This window comes from Galeopterus variegatus, unplaced genomic scaffold (genome assembly GCF_000696425.1).
Source record: "Galeopterus variegatus unplaced genomic scaffold, G_variegatus-3.0.2 Scaffold2341, whole genome shotgun sequence".
Lineage (NCBI taxonomy): Eukaryota > Metazoa > Chordata > Mammalia > Dermoptera > Cynocephalidae > Galeopterus > Galeopterus variegatus.
Window position 1 is genome coordinate 111,174 of NW_007728452.1, and position 21,695 is coordinate 132,868.

A 21,695-nucleotide genomic window follows, 5' to 3' on the forward strand; every position below is an offset into this window, starting at 1 on the left:
ACACTGAGGGTTGTGATCCGTTGCCGGACACGGAAAAAAGACAAAAAAAAAAAAAAAAAAATCTCATTTGAAATTTGCAACATCTTCTAAAAGAAAAAAGGAGGGAAAAAGGTGTAGGCCCTTATCCTAATTTTAGGTAGTTTTTAAAAAAAATTATTCCTTATTTATTTTTAATCCATTTTCTATAATGGAAAAACACTATCTTGTAGAATGATCTACTTAGAGGAAAATATACACTGCTAGTAAATGAACAGTATTACTGAGTTTATGAAACATGAGCTCACACTGAACTTTGCATACCACAGTTCTCACTCCAGCTTTGCCTCTAAACCAGTAGTGACCCTAGCGTATTCATTTAGCCTTGGACAACTCTCTAAGTTCCCATATAAGTCTAAAACTCTGTAAATGATATTCCATTTACAATTAGAATCTCTTTAAAATTACTTCGCTAAATTTTACTTTTCCTAGATAAAAATGTCAAGAAAACATTTAAATTCATTTGAGATGTACTAAGTTAAAAACCTTTTAAAAAGATGTTTACTTTTTTTCTCAAATGATAAACATACATACATTAGCTGAAGTTTAATTCATTTAATTCATAAGCTTAATTCATTTCACATTGAAAACACTCTTTAGCAACCTAACAGGTGAAATTGATATTAAAAACTAATAGCAGGCATCAAAACCCTAAACCAATAGCTTTCAAATGTTGTTTGCCTACAAGACCCTCATAGCCCATACTGTTCCTAATAAAATTCTACATTAAACTTCATACAAGGAGAATGAAACTAAAGAGAGTATCTTTAGTTTAGGCCACTTTTCTCAGTGTGTCACAATAAATACTGTTATACAGCTCTTTTATCAGTGTGGTTGGCAGAAGTGGGAGAGGTGAGATTTACATATGCATATTATAATATTTTCAAAATGCAAATATTTGCAAAATGTGTGTATATACATACACGCACAGATTTATGAAGGAAAAAGAAGAGTCAATTTAGGGTTACCTGAATAAAATCAGTTACCCTTAATTTCCTCCATTTGCACTTTGTCCTTCCTAGTTGCTAAATAATAAAAAATAATTTTCAAAATATGTGTGATATTTTATTTTCCACAGGTACTTTTAATGTTGTTATTGCTAACACTCTACTGGAGCATAGATATTCTCTCTCAAATGTTTCATATTATCAAAGATTATACTTTTTTTAAGAAGTAGATTTGGGGGCCGGCCTGGTGGCGCACTGTGCTAGTGCGCCGCTTGGGAAGCGCGTAGGCGCTCCCGCCGAGGGTTCGGATCCCACATACAGACCGGTTCCCGCTCACTGGCTGAGCGAGGCGCGGGGGCAACACCGAGGGTTGCGATCCCGTTGCCGGTCCCGGTCCGGTACGGGGGCGACACTGAGGGTTGCGATCCGTTGCCGGACACGGAAAAAGACAAAAAAAAAAAAAAAGAAGAAGAAGTAGATTTGAGAGGATAGAATTTCATGAAGGTTTATAAAATTAACAATAGCTTGTTAAGCACAGATGAATATTAACTTGTTAATTTGAACTGAACAGAGGTGCACAAAAGCAAGATTAGTAACTTTTATTATCTATCATCTGTTTGACCGAGCTACAATAAAAAGATAAATGCAGCCCGATTTATGTCTAGATTTTTAATAATATAGAACTGATCTGCTATTGAGATCTAATTACCTTAATATAATGATTTATATATTCATAAAAATATTAAGAACTTTTGTTGCAGACCTGTGTTGGAAATTGTTCTGGAATGCAGTTTATTCTCTCATCGACAGGATCATTCACTTCATCTGGACATTTTCCTGAAGCTGAAGGAGCTGAATTAGAATCAGTATTTTCTGAGGAGGAAAAAAACTCAATGAAATAAAACATGATAATAATTATTTTTTTTCAAATGTGTCAGGTAATAAATATTTTACTAAAAAAGTATGAACTTATATATAATAAAGATAAAAATAAATCTTGTATTAAAATATGGACTTACAAATTCAAGCCCTAGTCATCAAAAGGATAAGATATAAATAACACTTAAATATCGACAATGTAGTAACCTGTAATCTGTTTCTTCAGAAAAACAAAATACATTCTTAGAAAGTCTTGGTGTAGATTCAAAAATGAAACAAAATGCACATTCACACTGCATTTACAATTTGTGTCTTATAGTTGAGGAAAAATGTTGGAGAAACGTGATCAGAAAAGAACATACAAAAGGAGAACCTTTTATTTAGAAATTAGAAAAGAGAAAAATAGGAGGAAGAAGATACTTTGAAGGGAATAATTTGATAGGTACAGAAAAGAAAGCTGGAAATAGCAAAGAAAAGTAGATCCCAACTCTATATAAAGAAGAACATTCTAGCAACCAGATATGGGTAAGATAAAAATGATTTCTTCACAATATAGTGAACTCTCGTTACCGGAAGAAGGTAAACAAAACATTACAGTTAGTTTAGAAGATAATGTTGGACATACTTTATAATTCTGATTTAGTAAAGAGAGAATGAGGAAGAAAGAGATTTGGTGGTCCCGAGTAGTATGCACCAACTCTAAATTAGGATATAAATATTTAGAAAAATATGCACCAACTCTAAATTAAGATTTAAATATTTAGAAAAAAAATAATTATTCACCTCAAGCTTTTTTTCACCTTCCATCTACCTGCCTTTTTCATATAACCTCTAGCTCCTTAAAAAAAAAAAAAAAAATTTATCCACGACAATAAGAATATTCACCAAATTCCCTATTCTCTTTGCAACTGTCTGAAGGCCAGAGCAAAACCCCATGTTTTCCCACTAATGAGAATAATTTCACTGGTAATACTAGGAAATTATTCCACTTTAGACTAGCACTTTGATTCCTATGCCTCTTTGCTCTTTCTCAGGCAACATAAGTAGGGAAGGCCATTAAATGTCAAATCACATGGTTTCCTTAACTACAGTGGCTCTTCATTGAACTAATTGGAACAAAATAGACAGAAAAGGTTCGACTAGGGGCCGGCCCGGTGGCGCACTGCTATAGTGCGCCGCTTGGGAAGTGCGGCGGCGCTCCCGCCGAGGGTTCAGATCCTACATACAGACCGGTTCCGCTCACTGGCTGAGTGAGGCACGGGAGCAACACCGAGGGTTGCAGTCCCGTTGCCGGTCCCGGTCCGGTGCGGGGGCGACACTGAGGGTTGCGATCTGTTGCCGGACACGGAAAAAGACAAAAAGGGGGAAAAAAAAAGATACCTATATTCTCCAAAAGGGTGCCCAAAGGAAAAGAGGGCAATGGCCTGGGTGAGGGGTCTCTGACCATAGGAAGAAAGAGATGTGGAGGACAAAGGAGAAGCCCCCAAAAGCTCAAAGCAGATGAGAAATGAGGCTCCTCTCAATCTGAAAATCTCTTTAAAATGCATACCACTACACACAGAACAGGTTCCATAATTGCCGAATTCATTAACTGCCCACATCTGGGTGGCATATAACTAGAAGAAGATTCTCTGTCCTAGTGCCTTGGACTATAAAGTGGACCTGCTGGGGTCCTGTACCTGTATGAAAGGACTAATTATTTCAGTTATCAGTCTTCTTCTCATGTTTCATCTCACATAAATTATTTTTTAAAATCCATTACTATTGTGGAGTAACTTTCTCTTCAGTTTATTATAATATATAAGTATTATTAACATTACCTACCTTCAACAGCAGGTGTATTAGTTGCTAAAATAGCAACTAGGGAAATAGCTATTATAGTAACTATGGCAAAAAGGAAAATCAGAGAGATTTCTAATCCAGAAAATTTCTTCCTTGCCATCTAAAGAAAGAAAAAAATGTTTAAAATATAATATATATAACTACAATAAATCATCATAAATAATCATAAAATTACACATATGTATATTTTTTACTAAGCACAATCCGAAAAGAGCTGCAGATAGCTCTATCAGTTTGTAATCAAAAGTAACATACATTGACAAAAATGTAAGCAACACAAGGAATTTTAAGTAAAAGGAGTGAATTAGGGATTCATGTTACAGTGGTACTCTAAAATGAAAACAGAGGGAAAAAGTATCTCTAAGCAAGTGTGTCTTGCCCTCCTCTCATTTTAGAACATTTTGCAAGTCAATGACATCCAATTGCCCTGTTTCTTAATTCTCACAATTTTGTAAAGGAGATACTGTTATTCACATTTTACTGATTAGGAATTTCAAGCTTAGAGAGAATAAGTTATATTTCAATGTGAAAAAATGCAGTTCTTCCTACTCTAACACTCATCTCTCCAATTCCAACACTGCTTTCATATACTAATATTGTAGAAAAGAATATAAACGCATACAGTTGGGAGAACAGTATATATTTGGAAGCTGTTTCTCTTGTTTTTAAAATGTTTTGACTATACAATCTCCAATTTCTTCAAATTCCACCAAACTCTTACATCAAAATATATATTTATTTTTTGATAACATTATGCCTTTGAGTTAGCATGTGGTACCCAAATGTAGATTCTGAAGAACCCTTCTTCAATAATTACTTAAGGTGAGTGTATTTATTTAATTTAATTTTGAACATACAACTCTCATTTTTCCCTAGTCTTCAAGTTTCCATGGATTGTCTATATTTATAATTTTTATATAAATCCTAATCTAAAGGCATATACCCAGATAGATTATAGAATTGCTATGGTAAATGTATCAATAAATTGTTGGCTTAAACTTTTTTTTTTTTTTTTTTTGGCCTCACACGGTTCCGGCCTCACACTGGTTCCTCCCTCTGTGACTATCTATGCCAGTTTGTATACCCAATTGTCTCAACCGAAAAACCTTTTTTTCTTATTCCCATATTTTTCTACCACATGCAGTCATTCAAAAAGTCCTGTTGATTTTATGCCCCAAATATTTTCAGATTTACGCTCTCATCCTATCCCCAACACTGCAGCAACTTGTCTGGATATATTTCTTTCACACCTGCTATTCAATCTTCCTTCAATCTCTCCCCATGTACTCTTTTTTTTTTTTTTTTTCCTTTTGTCTTTTTTCACGTCTGGCAATGGACCACAACCCTCAGTGTTGCGCCCGTACCGGACCGGGACCGGCAACGGGATCACAACCCTTGGTGCTGCGCCCGCCCCTCATTCAGCCAGTGAGCGGAAACCGGTCTGTACGTGGGATCCGAACCCTCGGCGGGAGCGCCGCTGCACTCCCAAGTGGCGCACTGTAGCAGTGCGCCACCGGGCCGGCCCTCCCCATGTACTCTTTTAAGCCAATTCCAGTTTACTATACCCAGTTCAAATGCCATGGCCTCTGTGAGCCCATTCTTACTCTTGGAGGCACAATTCATATATTCATTCTTCATCTTACCATAGCACATATCATATCTATTGCAATTATGAGTATTTATGAATGTCAATTTTCTGTATTATATTGTTACATTCTTAATAGCAAGAATATGAAAGTATTTGAGAGACTGACATCGGGTAAGCACAAGCTAAATTTTTTATTATGAATTTATTACCTTATTAATCAATGTTTCAAGGTTAATATTCAATTTTAGCATAAGATTCCCTGTTACAGATAGGTAAGCTGATTACTGCACTGGTAATTTTAAAAGAAACTGAATGTAAGCTAACCTTAACCAAAGCAACAGGTGATATATGAAGCTGTTTGGTAAATGAAACCCAGTTGCTCAATGTTATGTGAGAAATGACAAGGTTACATTTAATGTCTAACTTTAAATAAGTGAAAAGTCTCACTTAAAGCACTATTCTTTGGTATCAAGAAGTCAACCAAAAGAATTACACTTATTTTGTTAGGGGAAATCTTAAAAAAACACATAGTGTCATGAAACAAACTCTTTAATCTAGAAATATCAGAACAAAATTAATGTACCAAAATTAAATTACTCATATAAATACTCAGAAACAATCAGTACTAAAATTGTTTATATGCTGTAGGTGATAATTACAGTGATCATATTTTGGACCACAATAATTTTAAGCAAATATTTTTTTGAAAATTGTACATTTATACCTTTTCTCTACATATTTATTGTCAAAATGAATAATGTCTTGTAAGATGGTAGCTTGATGACTAAACTTTATAAGATCTGCTAAAAAATTAAATGTTTTAGAAATGTAGCATTCACTCTGTCTATATAGATTTTTCTTAAAATGTATTTAATCATACTTACATTATTCCTCTATTTTCCAAAATATTTTCAAATCCTTATTTTCTTTGATATAGAACAATTAAGCAAAACTTGCTATGATTCCACCTGAGTCTGACAAAAATTATAATGAAGAGCTGAGCAAAGAAAATACTCTCATTTCTTTAAAACATTAGAAATGTTTTCTCCTGTTTTATACAAGGTATTATATATTTAAAATGACAGCTTAAAATATATAATTTTGCTATTTTAAACAAGTGCAGATAGATGGAAATATTGCTAACATGAATTAAGGGAAAACATAATTACTTAGGAACATGAAAGTAACAAAAAAAGTTATCCATAGACTTACCTTATTTCATAGCCTCTTTGTTTGCTATGTTGTACGAGGGTTGGGTAATTCTGCCAAAGTAATAATCAGAGAAAATTGCTCAGATATATATTCACCTACTAATAAAATTTTATTACACCCTCAGCAGCTTATCAGTGTTTAATAATCTTCCGTTCAAAATGCAATTGTTAAAGGCCTTAATACTAAAATTACTTTACATAAATATAACTATTTGAGAATCTAGGTTAATTAATAATTGTGCTATCAGATACTCTTTGATTTCTAGGAGTTATGAACTATATGAACATATAAGCAGTTATTTCAAAGTGTTTTTTCTCTTTTTAAATACATATTTTTTTCATTACTTGTATGTTATTTTCATTTTCATAACTTTTAGCTCATTGTGTGAAATTTAAATTATCACTGGAAAGTAAAAGTACATTTGAAAGTTAGAATTAGTAAAACATTTGCAGGATTTATCAATTAGAATATAAAATTTCATAACAATGATTAAATAAAAGGTATCCCTTGTCTCATTTTTAACCTTAAGGTTGAAGAACTGACCAATCTATAAGAATAAAACATAAAAATAGAGATATATAGATAAGTAATTCAGAAATAAAATCAACATTTTACCTATTTATTATGTATAGCACTTATTATCAAAAATTATATTTTAAACACTTTTCATTTTATATAGTAAAATTTATGGAATTAATTACACCATTGGTTTAAGCTCATACAGTGTGTAAGAGCAGAGGATTTGTTATAAAATATCTGTGTATAAATACTAGCTGTACTACAAGTACCTGAGAAATCATGGGCAAATTTGTTATTTTATTAAGACTTTGCCTGTTTATCTACAAAGTGTTAATAAAAATATCTACCCATAGGATCATTGTGAAAACTATATGTACCTGAGAAATCATGGGCAAATTTGTTATTTTATTAAGACTTCGCCTGTTTATCTACAAAGTGTTAATAAAAATATCTACCCATAGGATCATTGTGAAAACTATATGAGCAAATATAGCCTATTACTGTTATTGTAGCTCTACTATCACAAAGAGAGACTAATATTTGAGTTCTGAACACAATCTGGGCACTATCTTTTCAAAAATGACATATTAAAATATTAGCAGAAGCATGGTTGACAAATTTGGCAAAATCTCCTCTAGGCAAATTGTGTAAAATGCTTGCAAATTTAACAATTAAATTTCTAGAAAACTAGAACAAAAAAAATTTACATACAAGCACACATATTCTATTTGTGATTCTGATTCTAGTTCACAGTCACTAGTTGTTTAGGTAACTGAGGTAACTTCATGGTAGGCCTAAACTGTGACTTCTGGCCTTTGTGATAATGAAATAGTAAGTATCATTTTCATTTTCTTTTTTTTATTGAATCTTTTTTTTTAATTTGTTTTTTTTAATTGAAACTAATATTCAAGCATGTTAGGATGGTTTTAACAACATATGAGGAATAAATGTATTCCTGTGACCCACTTTATTTTTAATCACTGAAAAATTATAAAAATGATAAAACATGGCTGCAGGAAGAGACCAGTTTTTAGAGTGTGGCTGCTGTAGCAGCTGGAAGTCCAGGGCTGAGGCTGCCTCCAATGCCAGCCTTTGTCAGTTTTACATAATGGATGTCAATTTGTATAAATAGCATGGTCCTTTTCTAAAATACCAAGTTTAAAGCCAATATATAATAAAAATATATATTAATTAAAATAACGTGGTCACACAGAGAAGAGGAACTAGTTTTTGAAGCAAACTGAACATAAATTTAAAGAGAAACAATAAAAGAAGTGTATACATGGATTACTCGAAGACTCAGGGGAGATATAAAGGAGAACTTCCAGTACATAAAGAACAGTTTTATGGAAATAAGATTAGAATCACTGTAGAATGACCTCAATGGGCAGAACTAAGTCTAATGTAATAGAAATTGTGAGTAATTTATTCTCTATTCATATACCATGTAATTAAGTAGGTAGAAAATCCTGTTAAATCTATCCAAACCTATCCAAATCTCCTAGAAGCAAGATGAAAGCATATCAAAGTCGTAGAATATAAAGTCAATATACAAAAGTAAATCAAGTTCCTACATAACAGCAATAAACAATTGGAAACTGAAACTAAAATATAGGTATAGATATAAATGGATAGTGTGATAGTTTATACATATATATGTACATATATATATGTACAAATATATATGTATATTTTTCCATCCACAGGTCCTTGCACCCCAAGGCAGGACTCCAATCTTCCCCCGCTTTTCTGTCTTGGGGCTGGCTATAAAGAAATTCTCTGACCTGTCTTGTTTGATAGCAGGTGTAAGACCCCCATTTCTGGAGGGGTCCTGCCCAACTCAGTCTATTAGTATTAGACCACACCCTTTTTGTCCATTCACATTTCTACATGATTGTCTATACTTAATCATGGAAAACATAATGAAGCTTCCATAAAAACTCAAAAGCATAGGGTTCAGGGAGCTTCCAGATATCTGAACATGTGGAGGTTTCTGTAGAGTAGCTCACCCAGGGAGGGCATAAAAGCTTCATGCTCCTTTCCCCATACTTTGACCCATGTGAGTCTTCATCTGTGTCTTTTGCAATATTCTTTATAATAAACCAGTAAAGTAAGAATGCACCTGAGTTCTGTGAGCCACTCTAGCAAATGAATCAAATTCAAGGGGGTGGGGGGATTTTGGGAAGTCTGATTTATAGCCAATTGGTCAGAAGCACAGGTTAAACAACCTGGGGCTTGTGATTGGCACCTGAGTTAAGGGTTGGGGACAGTCTTGGAGACTGAGCCCTCAACCTGTGGGATCTGATGGTATATCTCCAGGTAGATAGTGTTAGAATAGAGGATGCCCAGCTGATTGGCTGCTGCAAAGTTGATTGCTTGCTGCTGGGAAGAAATTACCAATTATCTGGTGTCAGAAGCACCATTATGAGAGTATAGTGTAAGAAACTGAGTGTGTTTTTTTTTCACTAAGATAAATAGATAGATTGATAATTATCTACAATAGCACCAAAAAATGTCCATTATGAGAGTATAGTGTAAGAAACTGAGTGTGTTTTTTTTTTCACTAAGATAAATAGATAGATTGATAATTATCTACAATAGCACCAAAAAATGTTAAGTCAAAGAAGATCTAAATAAATGGAGAGATATATTGTATTCATGCATTGAAAAACTCAATATTAAGCTGTCAATTTTCCACAATTAGATCTATACATTCAATATAATCAAAATCAAAATCTCAGCAAATAGGTCCAGTAAGTTCAATGAAAATTTTGTATGTAAATTTTTATAACAATTTTATTCATAATTTTCAAAACTGGAAACAACCCGGGTGTCACTCAACAACTGGCAAATCTATACAATGGCAAACTACTCAGCAATGAAAAGTTATGAACTATTGGCTCATGCAACATGGATGAATCTTAAATTTTCGGTTGTTTTCTCTGCAATTTCCGTTCTCTGACAGGTTCAAGAAAAGAGGTGGGAAAGGGGAAAAGGAAGGAAGGCTAGAGAGAAATTGGTAAAGGTCCACAAAAAATGTTTATATTGTGTAATGTCATTTTTAAAAAGTAATTAATTAGCAATTTGTCTATCTTTTTTTTTCTTCTTCTATGAGTGAGAACAAACATTCTTTCCACTTGTCCACATCTTTGAACTGAAACTTTAAGACTCCATCAAGTTTTAATAGTCCTCCTTTATATTTTCTTTTATATATAGAACTATTTTAAGTAATAGCTTTTGCTCTCTCCAATTAAAAACTTTATGTGATTTTCAGTTTTTATGTCTTCTATTTCACATCCTGATCTCCCTGTCTGGTGCCACAAGCTGGCCTTTGCTTTGAAATGTTTCTTTTCTTCTGTTTTCTTCATTCCTTCTCCCACCCTGGTTCTTGTCCCATCCATGAACCTCAACCCACAGGGGAGCAAGGTATTCATGAATTGCTTACAATGTAAATTCAGACAAAATCACCATATAAAGATACTCAATTATAAACAAAAAGAAATTATATATATTAGTAACAGAAGGCATATTAACTTAAAAACGTATTGTTTTCATTTAAAAGATAATATAAATTTTAAAATGCCAATTATTAATATTCAAATAGTGCTAAAATGTTAAAATTTCATGAAGCAAAATAACTACTAAATTGGTTAGGCAGTAGGCAGAAAAAGTTGTAAATACCAAGAATGAAATTGAACCATAACTAGTGATTGACACCTAGTGTAATCAGAACAGATTAGTGCACAGCTACTCTCTTTATGGACTGTGATGTGCTTAGACTTTGTAACTTGCACTTTAGAATTTCAAACATATGGTAGTTAAATCATGTGTATCAATAAGGCACTTTAGGTTAAAAGTTGTATAGTTTCATATGTTAGTTTTATAGATTGCTGCCCATCAGAATGCAACAGGAGAGAAGACAAAAATCTGATTCTCACAGTGATGATGCAAAGGTACTTCAAAACACTAACTCATCAAAAATGTTCCTATTTCTTTCAGAGACCAATGTAAAAACTAGAAGGAAAATGGCTACATGGAAAGGGGAGAAGAGATAAAAAGAGGTCCTAGGAGTTGATGAATTTGTTTGAGTTGTTAGTTCTAAAGGCAAAAGCAGATGTAGTAGATACAAATATAAAAAGGGAAGCCAAGTTTCCTGCCTGAAAACACATAAAAAGTATTGAATGAAAACAATTTTAGAAGAAATAGACAAATTAAGGAGCTGGAGATCAACACCATTAGAAAGACCAAGACCTGGAGGGCTATATGAAGAGCTTCCAGAAAATAGGACATATACAAGTGCTGGCATCCCAGTATTATCATTCACAGATAAATATTACAGATGACTTCCCCTGCCCAGTTTTTATCCCTAGATCTGACTGTTCTTACAAGCTTCAGACCCAAGTTTCCAAGTCCTCAGCAGATCTAAAAGAGAACTCCATCAAGACCATTCTTTTTCTCTCTCTCTCTCTGTCTCAATTAATATCTTTACTTATCTCCAGTTCATGTAGATCCAAAATTTTCAACTCCTTTTTGTTCAGCATTATACGTAGATACTTAACTCTGCAAGTACTCTCCCTTGATATCTCATATTTAGCCTTTTCCATTCACTTTACTCCTGCTGCTATAATTTATAACTTCAAGCCCACATTATTGTAATTGTTTCTTAACTGATCTTCCAGACTCCAGTTATTCAAATTCTCTCTTTTTCCTAAAGTAAATCCACCTAACTCTCCCCAAGAAAATAATTCATTACATTCCCAATGCAGTATTCCAATGACACCTACTTCCTAGAAGAACCAAACTTCTTAACCTTATATTTAAAACTATACACTCTATGTTTGCCATTTCATCTTACATTCCAAAATCAATCCACTCTTCTGCCATAAGTACCTACTAAGCCCCTTCCACTTTCATAAGCTTTCATACCTATGCTTATTGGGTCCAGAAATTGGATTGCCTTTTCTTAAAGTAATTTGTATATATATTTTAAGGCTCAGGACATCAGTTTTCTTCCAATGAGACCCTTCAAATACTTATGCTTGCCTTTAAGAGTACTAATTTCTCCTTTTATTCCCTCAACAACAATGTATCTTATACCTGTATTGCAGTATTGTCTTAGCTTGTCTTATAATAAAGCTATCCATATCAGTTGCCATATGGGAACACTTAGAAAGCAAGGACAATGCCTTCCTTGCCTTTACTTAATTCACAATGCCTCACAAAATGTTTTGTACAGAGAAAGGTATAGCAGTGATTGCTACTTGTATACCTATATCATTTCTCCCTTGTCAAAGCCACCAGCAATAACGATTAGGAACACAACTGTAGTCAAACAAGGAAGAACAGGGTGTGTTAGCAAGAGGAAGTTGGAAGAGGTTTATTATAGGATTCGGACTTGTGCTGTGTAACTATAAAGAGAGGTTAGAGAAGGGAAGACTAACTCTGGATTGAATAATGTGCAGAAGTAAAGGCAATTCAGCAATACATTTGCCAGGTATCATAATCCTTGTTCTAGAGGTGAAAGGAACATAGTCAAGATGCAGATGTCATTGGTAATAAAGCATCAAAATACTCAAAAGTCAATCTTTACAGCAACACTACGGAATTGTTAAAAACATTGTTTAGCATAGTTTGATCCCAACCAGAGCCAATGTTTCATTTTCTATCTTTTCTTCCTTTCAGTGATAGAACACGTAAATTCAATGGAATACATGGCCATCCAGAATACATTTTCCAACCCCTTATGATGTTAATTTTGTTTATGTAACTAAATTCTAGTCAATGGGATGAAACCAGAAATCATTCATGCAACTTCCACATTACATTCTTAAGAATAAACTTCTTGCCCCCCCCCACCCCCCACAACATCCTGTATTTAATTCTTTCTATGAACCAAACAAATGTATGTCTATAGGTCGCAACTTCCACATTACATTCTTAAGAATAAACTTCTTGCCCCCCCAACCCCCCACAACATCCTGTATTTAATTCTTTCTATGAACCAAACAAATGTATGTCTATAGGTCAGGTTTGGAAATGTTTCCCCTAAGAAATGATAGAGTAACAAAAGTTAGAAGAGTCTTAGATCACTGGAGCACATTGTGGACCTTAGCTCCCAATCCACCCTGAATTATTCACATTCTTCTGAAGATAAAATGAAAGAGAAATAAGGTATTTTTTTTTCAGCCTGTGAGCACTGCGGTCTTTTAATTAGAATAGCTTGTTCCATACTCATCTAATACGACGGTGAGAATAAATATTTGCAATTGAATTATGAACTCTAATGATGAAATGTTAACTATGTCAACTATGGATCTAGAGACTGCTATTTGAATTATGTGCATTAGCTATTATCTCCTTTGGCNTTTTATGAGAGTATAGTGTAAGAAACTGAGTGTGTTTTTTTTTCACTAAGATAAATAGATAGATTGATAATTATCTACAATAGCACCAAAAAATGTTAAGTCAAAGAAGATCTAAATAAATGGAGAGATATATTGTATTCATGCATTGAAAAACTCAATATTAAGCTGTCAATTTTCCACAATTAGATCTATACATTCAATATAATCAAAATCAAAATCTCAGCAAATAGGTCCAGTAAGTTCAATGAAAATTTTGTATGTAAATTTTTATAACAATTTTATTCATAATTTTCAAAACTGGAAACAACCCGGGTGTCACTCAACAACTGGCAAATCTATACAATGGCAAACTACTCAGCAATGAAAAGTTATGAACTATTGGCTCATGCAACATGGATGAATCTTAAATTTTCGGTTGTTTTCTCTGCAATTTCCGTTCTCTGACAGGTTCAAGAAAAGAGGTGGGAAAGGGGAAAAGGAAGGAAGGCTAGAGAGAAATTGGTAAAGGTCCACAAAAAATGTTTATATTGTGTAATGTCATTTTTAAAAAGTAATTAATTAGCAATTTGTCTATCTTTTTTTTTCTTCTTCTATGAGTGAGAACAAACATTCTTTCCACTTGTCCACATCTTTGAACTGAAACTTTAAGACTCCATCAAGTTTTAATAGTCCTCCTTTATATTTTCTTTTATATATAGAACTATTTTAAGTAATAGCTTTTGCTCTCTCCAATTAAAAACTTTATGTGATTTTCAGTTTTTATGTCTTCTATTTCACATCCTGATCTCCCTGTCTGGTGCCACAAGCTGGCCTTTGCTTTGAAATGTTTCTTTTCTTCTGTTTTCTTCATTCCTTCTCCCACCCTGGTTCTTGTCCCATCCATGAACCTCAACCCACAGGGGAGCAAGGTATTCATGAATTGCTTACAATGTAAATTCAGACAAAATCACCATATAAAGATACTCAATTATAAACAAAAAGAAATTATATATATTAGTAACAGAAGGCATATTAACTTAAAAACGTATTGTTTTCATTTAAAAGATAATATAAATTTTAAAATGCCAATTATTAATATTCAAATAGTGCTAAAATGTTAAAATTTCATGAAGCAAAATAACTACTAAATTGGTTAGGCAGTAGGCAGAAAAAGTTGTAAATACCAAGAATGAAATTGAACCATAACTAGTGATTGACACCTAGTGTAATCAGAACAGATTAGTGCACAGCTACTCTCTTTATGGACTGTGATGTGCTTAGACTTTGTAACTTGCACTTTAGAATTTCAAACATATGGTAGTTAAATCATGTGTATCAATAAGGCACTTTAGGTTAAAAGTTGTATAGTTTCATATGTTAGTTTTATAGATTGCTGCCCATCAGAATGCAACAGGAGAGAAGACAAAAATCTGATTCTCACAGTGATGATGCAAAGGTACTTCAAAACACTAACTCATCAAAAATGTTCCTATTTCTTTCAGAGACCAATGTAAAAACTAGAAGGAAAATGGCTACATGGAAAGGGGAGAAGAGATAAAAAGAGGTCCTAGGAGTTGATGAATTTGTTTGAGTTGTTAGTTCTAAAGGCAAAAGCAGATGTAGTAGATACAAATATAAAAAGGGAAGCCAAGTTTCCTGCCTGAAAACACATAAAAAGTATTGAATGAAAACAATTTTAGAAGAAATAGACAAATTAAGGAGCTGGAGATCAACACCATTAGAAAGACCAAGACCTGGAGGGCTATATGAAGAGCTTCCAGAAAATAGGACATATACAAGTGCTGGCATCCCAGTATTATCATTCACAGATAAATATTACAGATGACTTCCCCTGCCCAGTTTTTATCCCTAGATCTGACTGTTCTTACAAGCTTCAGACCCAAGTTTCCAAGTCCTCAGCAGATCTAAAAGAGAACTCCATCAAGACCATTCTTTTTCTCTCTCTCTCTCTGTCTCAATTAATATCTTTACTTATCTCCAGTTCATGTAGATCCAAAATTTTCAACTCCTTTTTGTTCAGCATTATACGTAGATACTTAACTCTGCAAGTACTCTCCCTTGATATCTCATATTTAGCCTTTTCCATTCACTTTACTCCTGCTGCTATAATTTATAACTTCAAGCCCACATTATTGTAATTGTTTCTTAACTGATCTTCCAGACTCCAGTTATTCAAATTCTCTCTTTTTCCTAAAGTAAATCCACCTAACTCTCCCCAAGAAAATAATTCATTACATTCCCAATGCAGTATTCCAATGACACCTACTTCCTAGAAGAACCAAACTTCTTAACCTTATATTTAAAACTATACACTCTATGTTTGCCATTTCATCTTACATTCCAAAATCAATCCACTCTTCTGCCATAAGTACCTACTAAGCCCCTTCCACTTTCATAAGCTTTCATACCTATGCTTATTGGGTCCAGAAATTGGATTGCCTTTTCTTAAAGTAATTTGTATATATATTTTAAGGCTCAGGACATCAGTTTTCTTCCAATGAGACCCTTCAAATACTTATGCTTGCCTTTAAGAGTACTAATTTCTCCTTTTATTCCCTCAACAACAATGTATCTTATACCTGTATTGCAGTATTGTCTTAGCTTGTCTTATAATAAAGCTATCCATATCAGTTGCCATATGGGAACACTTAGAAAGCAAGGACAATGCCTTCCTTGCCTTTACTTAATTCACAATGCCTCACAAAATGTTTTGTACAGAGAAAGGTATAGCAGTGATTGCTACTTGTATACCTATATCATTTCTCCCTTGTCAAAGCCACCAGCAATAACGATTAGGAACACAACTGTAGTCAAACAAGGAAGAACAGGGTGTGTTAGCAAGAGGAAGTTGGAAGAGGTTTATTATAGGATTCGGACTTGTGCTGTGTAACTATAAAGAGAGGTTAGAGAAGGGAAGACTAACTCTGGATTGAATAATGTGCAGAAGTAAAGGCAATTCAGCAATACATTTGCCAGGTATCATAATCCTTGTTCTAGAGGTGAAAGGAACATAGTCAAGATGCAGATGTCATTGGTAATAAAGCATCAAAATACTCAAAAGTCAATCTTTACAGCAACACTACGGAATTGTTAAAAACATTGTTTAGCATAGTTTGATCCCAACCAGAGCCAATGTTTCATTTTCTATCTTTTCTTCCTTTCAGTGATAGAACACGTAAATTCAATGGAATACATGGCCATCCAGAATACATTTTCCAACCCCTTATGATGTTAATTTTGTTTATGTAACTAAATTCTAGTCAATGGGATGAAACCAGAAATCATTCACGCAACTTCCACATTACATTCTTAAGAATAAACTTCTTGCCCCCCCAACCCCCCACAACATCCTGTATTTAATTCTTTCTATGAACCAAACAAATGTATGTCTATAGGTCAGGTTTGGAAATGTTTCCCCTAAGAAATGATAGAGTAACAAAAGTTAGAAGAGTCTTAGATCACTGGAGCACATTGTGGACCTTAGCTCCCAATCCACCCTGAATTATTCACATTCTTCTGAAGATAAAATGAAAGAGAAATAAGGTATTTTTTTTTCAGCCTGTGAGCACTGCGGTCTTTTAATTAGAATAGCTTGTTCCATACTCATCTAATACGACGGTGAGAATAAATATTTGCAATTGAATTATGAACTCTAATGATGAAATGTTAACTATGTCAACTATGGATCTAGAGACTGCTATTTGAATTATGTGCATTAGCTATTATCTCCTTTGGCTTTCCACTAGGTATCAGCCAAGTATTTTCTTTTTCTTTTGTTTTTCTTTTTTTACTGACCGGTACGGGATCACAACCCTCAGTGTCACGCCCGTACTGGGGACTGGCAACGGGATCACAACCCTCAGTGTCACGCCCGTACTGGGGACTGGCAACGGGATCACAACCCTCGGTGTCGCACCCGTGCCGCGCTCAGCCAGTGAGCAGGAACCAGTCACCACATGGGATCCGAACCCTCGGCGGGAGTGCCGCTGTGCTCCCAAGCGGCGCACTCTCCAGTGTGCCACCAGGCCGGCCCTCAGCCAAGTATTTTCACAAATCAGGAAACTATATTCATACATTCACTGCATAAACATATAGCACTAAGAAGAAATAATAAAAAATTTTAAAAAGACTAATAGTATCACTATAAATAATTATAAAATGGAATAAAAAATAAAAATGTCCCTCACACTTTGCTATTTGATAAAAATTTCATCTGTTTTTGTCAAATCTGCATTCTTGAAATGTGAACTGTGAATTTGGGTGGTATTATGGTCTTAATAATTATCATTATAAACATTGTAAACATCATGAAAATACATCTCTTTCTTGAAAACAGTCTTTAGATTTCCAATTTGTTAATAATTTTCTTTAGCCTATTTCAATATTTTAATTTTAGGAGATTTGTTACAGGAAAAACCAAGTTCGGAATATGAAATATTCATTCACATATTGGAAATAGCCAACAAAAACAAGACTACAATAAGGAGTTTAAAATAAAAAGGCCATGATGTCTTTGCAATGGTTATTTAACAGACATTTTTGAAACAGAAGTTTCATAAATAACAGTAAAGATCAATAAAAATATAGTGACTAGAAGCTGCTCTGAAATTAACCTGATTCTCCTAGCACTGTGATATTTATCTACTTTTAATTAAATATTTTCTAGAAACTTAAAGCCATATTTCTTTGGCAAATAAATCGGGAACTTTGGAACCAGCTTAGAAACTTGCTTTTGAAATTCTTCCAAGGCGATTTCTATACTGGTAATGATATGAGTAAAAATCACATAGGATTCTGTATAACTAATTTTTAATTCTAATTCTATAAAGGTTTTAACAATGATAGCAAGTTCTCAATAAACATGAACTAAACACTTGGTTTCATATTCCTTCATGCCTGGAACCTAACTGAAAAAACATTTATTAATTAATTGGCAGTTACTAAAAGTGAATTTCATTTTATTTATTTTTATAATAACATAGTTGATTGTCTGTATCTGTGGGGTACAGAATTGAATATTAATACCTTTGTGTAATATGTGATGCCCAAATCAGGTGAATTAGTATATTCAACAATATACAATGTCATCAGTTTTTGTGGCCCTTTACCAATTTAATTTAATTTAAATATAAGTTATTTGAAAGTAATGAAGCAGTCTCTATGGTGAACATCTCCAAACGTGTCCTTTCTAAGCCTTCAATCAAGATTATACCAAATATCTTTCAATATTCATTTTAGTATCCATCCATATCAGAAACATGTAAGTTTTTAGCAGGAAACTTTTGGCTCAAAGGCTCATTTAACTCCTAAGTTCTCCAAGCCAATGAACAACTACTGAACCAAGAAACCCTGTTCAACTCTAATATTCACATTCACCACATTTTCAGATTTTTATGACCATTCTAACCTACCGATACGTTGCCAAATGCCAACTCTGCGTTAGGGAGGATAAATAGATGAACAGTACTACAATATCTACAATCACTGTTATAGAGTATCTGAGAACTTGTACATGTTAGGTCAGTGAGACAAACAGAATAAAGACTCCAAGCCAGACATTATCAAGCAAGGGAATTTACTCCAGTGAACCTGGAGGGGAAACTGAAAGTCTGCCCTCATACAGACTGGCAGAGGCTTTACAGAGTTTGTCTGGGAGGGGGTAGGGCAACAATTCTGAGCATTCAGCATTCCATAATGGCTTTGCGGGGTTTTTTTTTTTTTGGGGGGGGGCCGGTGTTGGCCTTGTACAAGATGTTTTTATCAGAAAGCACCAGCCTGAGAGAAAAAGAAGGGGAGGGGGACATGGGGAAGGAGTAGCACATGTTCTTATGTTAAGCTGTGAGGCCTAATCATACTGGCTGCAAAAGTCCCAAGTTATTAAATTCTTTAAGACACAACAGGAAGATTGTCCCATTAAAATGAGAACACAAACCATAGGGAAGACATTTTATGTTGCTAGTAAACTTCCCTGATGTTTTCAGAATATGTAAAACAAAGGTTACAATATTAACATTGTAATTATTTCCCCTAGAATGTCTAAGAATCTATAGCTACAATATAAAGTCAGACTAATGAATGGGGTTCATTTTAGGTTTATACTATATTACTTAAATTATATTAAAAGAAATCCTAATCCAGCAAAATTCCACATGTTACATGTCACCTATTACACATATGTCTAATTAACTGTTCCACTCTTTTCCAGCTGATAGACAAAAAGACCCCAGAAAACATCTATGCTGTGCTTTGGATATCCACTGGGTTGCTGGCACAAAACTGAAAACTCGGCGCACCAAGACACATTTTGGAGGGAATAATATGTCAGTTTCTGCAATAAACACTGAGTCATTATGAATTTCTACTTTTTGATACATCAATTTTGGCAACATAATTTCTCAAAAAGTAGTTTGTTTTACTCATACTTCAAAATGTGGAGATTCCAACTTCTGTATAAAGAGACCTAAAGAGATCATACTTTTACAACAAAACAATTGGATACTCTGCAAAAACACAACTTTCCTTGAATCCATCAGGCAGTCAAAGTCACAGTGTATTAGTCCGTTTCTTTTGTTTATAACAAAATACCTGGAACTGGGTAATTTAGAAAGAAAATGAAATTTACTGCTTATAGTTTCTGAGGCTAGGAGGTTCAAAGTCCAGGAAACACATCTAGTGAAGGTTTTCTTTGGTGGTGACTTCAGTGATGTCAGAGTATCACATTGTGAAAATGGTGGAGCAGAGAGAGCAAGAGAGAGACAGTTCCTCATGCACTGCCCTTTTAAAGTCCTCAGAACCACATCCACGATCACCATTTTTAATCCATTCACTACAGCATGGTCCTACAATCTAATCACCTCTTCAAGGCCCCACCTTTCAATTATCATAATAGGATTTCCCACCCCAACAGTTACAGTGAGGATTAAACTTCAGTGAGGTTGGCAAGGCATCCAGTCTACAGCACACAGTAAACCTAATAACTCGAAATCTAGAGAAATCCAAAAGAACCCAAAGAGACATGGGATATGAGTGCTTGCTTACCTGGAGCAGATGGACACAAATGCCATACAAGCCAGTAAGCAGAATGCTGTTGAAATCTGTAATGAATTGCTGAAGGCTATTACAGGAGTATGGAAACTCTTGGAGCCAAAGACATAGGGGAATTTGCATGCACCCACAAGTTCTTCTCATGCATTTGATTGGTGACTGGGTGGAAAGTGTTGAGAAATCCTCCCCTATGAGGCAGGCATAGTAGAAGAAAATGGCTACCACTTCAAGAAAGGCACAATATTCCACCTGCTCCCATAACTGCACCACAGAGCAAAGACTTTAAGACACTGGGAAAAAGTAACGAACCTGGTGTCCTTACGGCACAGGTGAAGACCTATTGAAGCTAGAAGAAATAAACAGAAAAAAAGCCCTCTACTCTAAGGCAAGGGGCAGGAACATGTCTTGGACATGCACTAGTAGAAGGTCTCCCTTCCCATGAGTAAGGGTCAGAATCACTAAAAAGGCCACACCCTTGAGACCCAGGAACACAGTACCTGCTGAAATGGAAGCTAAACTAGAACAACACAGAACAGTACCCCGTAATAGACTAGTTAAAGAGCATTGGCAAAAAGGGAATAGCTGTCTACTCTTAAGGGAAGGATCAAGGACACAGAAAGAGACCCTCTATGAGGTACAGAAGAAAAAACAAGACCTAAAGCTAAGGGTGGAGCAGACATTGAGAAAAACACACTCTGCAAGCCATCCACCCTCATACCCCACCCCTGCTTATAGTAATTCTAGAGAAATTTGAAGCCTATGGTACAATTAGGGTACCCTTAGTAACAAAAAAATTCAAACTCAGTTTAGCTCCTGACTAGATTAACACAACATTCCACAATAGTAAAGGACTAGCAAGCTATGATGTAACCATTTCCAGGCATAAACACTGTTTACCTCAGTTCTTACTATCCCACAAAGGATAACCCAGTTTATTTTTATTACCAGATTTACTTGTAATTGTTTACACAATTCTTTTTTTTTTTTTTTTGGTGTGTGGTACTGGTACAGAAATATTTACATAATTCATAATAGTGTACACCCATTAGATCATGGATGGTATATTAGCTTCCTTTATTTATCCTATTCAAATAATGTATTGTTAATAACATATTTGCTTATTAAAATTTACTGAAGCAAATTTTTAGTGATACAATGAAACATGTATGTTTGTAGGTTCTATGAAATTTGGTTACCGGGAAATATTCTAGAAGAAAAATGCTAACCTATCCCTACATATATTGTGGGAAATAAAATTCTACA

General features: G+C 34.3%; 1 protein-coding gene across 1 annotated transcript in view; it reads right to left on the bottom strand.

Annotated features, from left to right (window-relative positions):
* SI (sucrase-isomaltase (alpha-glucosidase)) overlaps nucleotides 1–21,695 on the bottom strand; it is a 196,473-nt gene that overhangs the window by 101,867 nt on the left and 72,911 nt on the right. The window contains exons 2-4 of the mRNA XM_008581385.1: nucleotides 6,505–6,554; nucleotides 3,687–3,804; nucleotides 1,747–1,856 (exon numbers count right to left, since the gene is read on the bottom strand). Coding sequence (XP_008579607.1) covers nucleotides 1,747–1,856; nucleotides 3,687–3,804 — 228 coding nt within the window. The 5' untranslated portion in view covers nucleotides 6,505–6,554. The remainder of the gene's footprint in view (nucleotides 1–1,746; nucleotides 1,857–3,686; nucleotides 3,805–6,504; nucleotides 6,555–21,695) is intronic.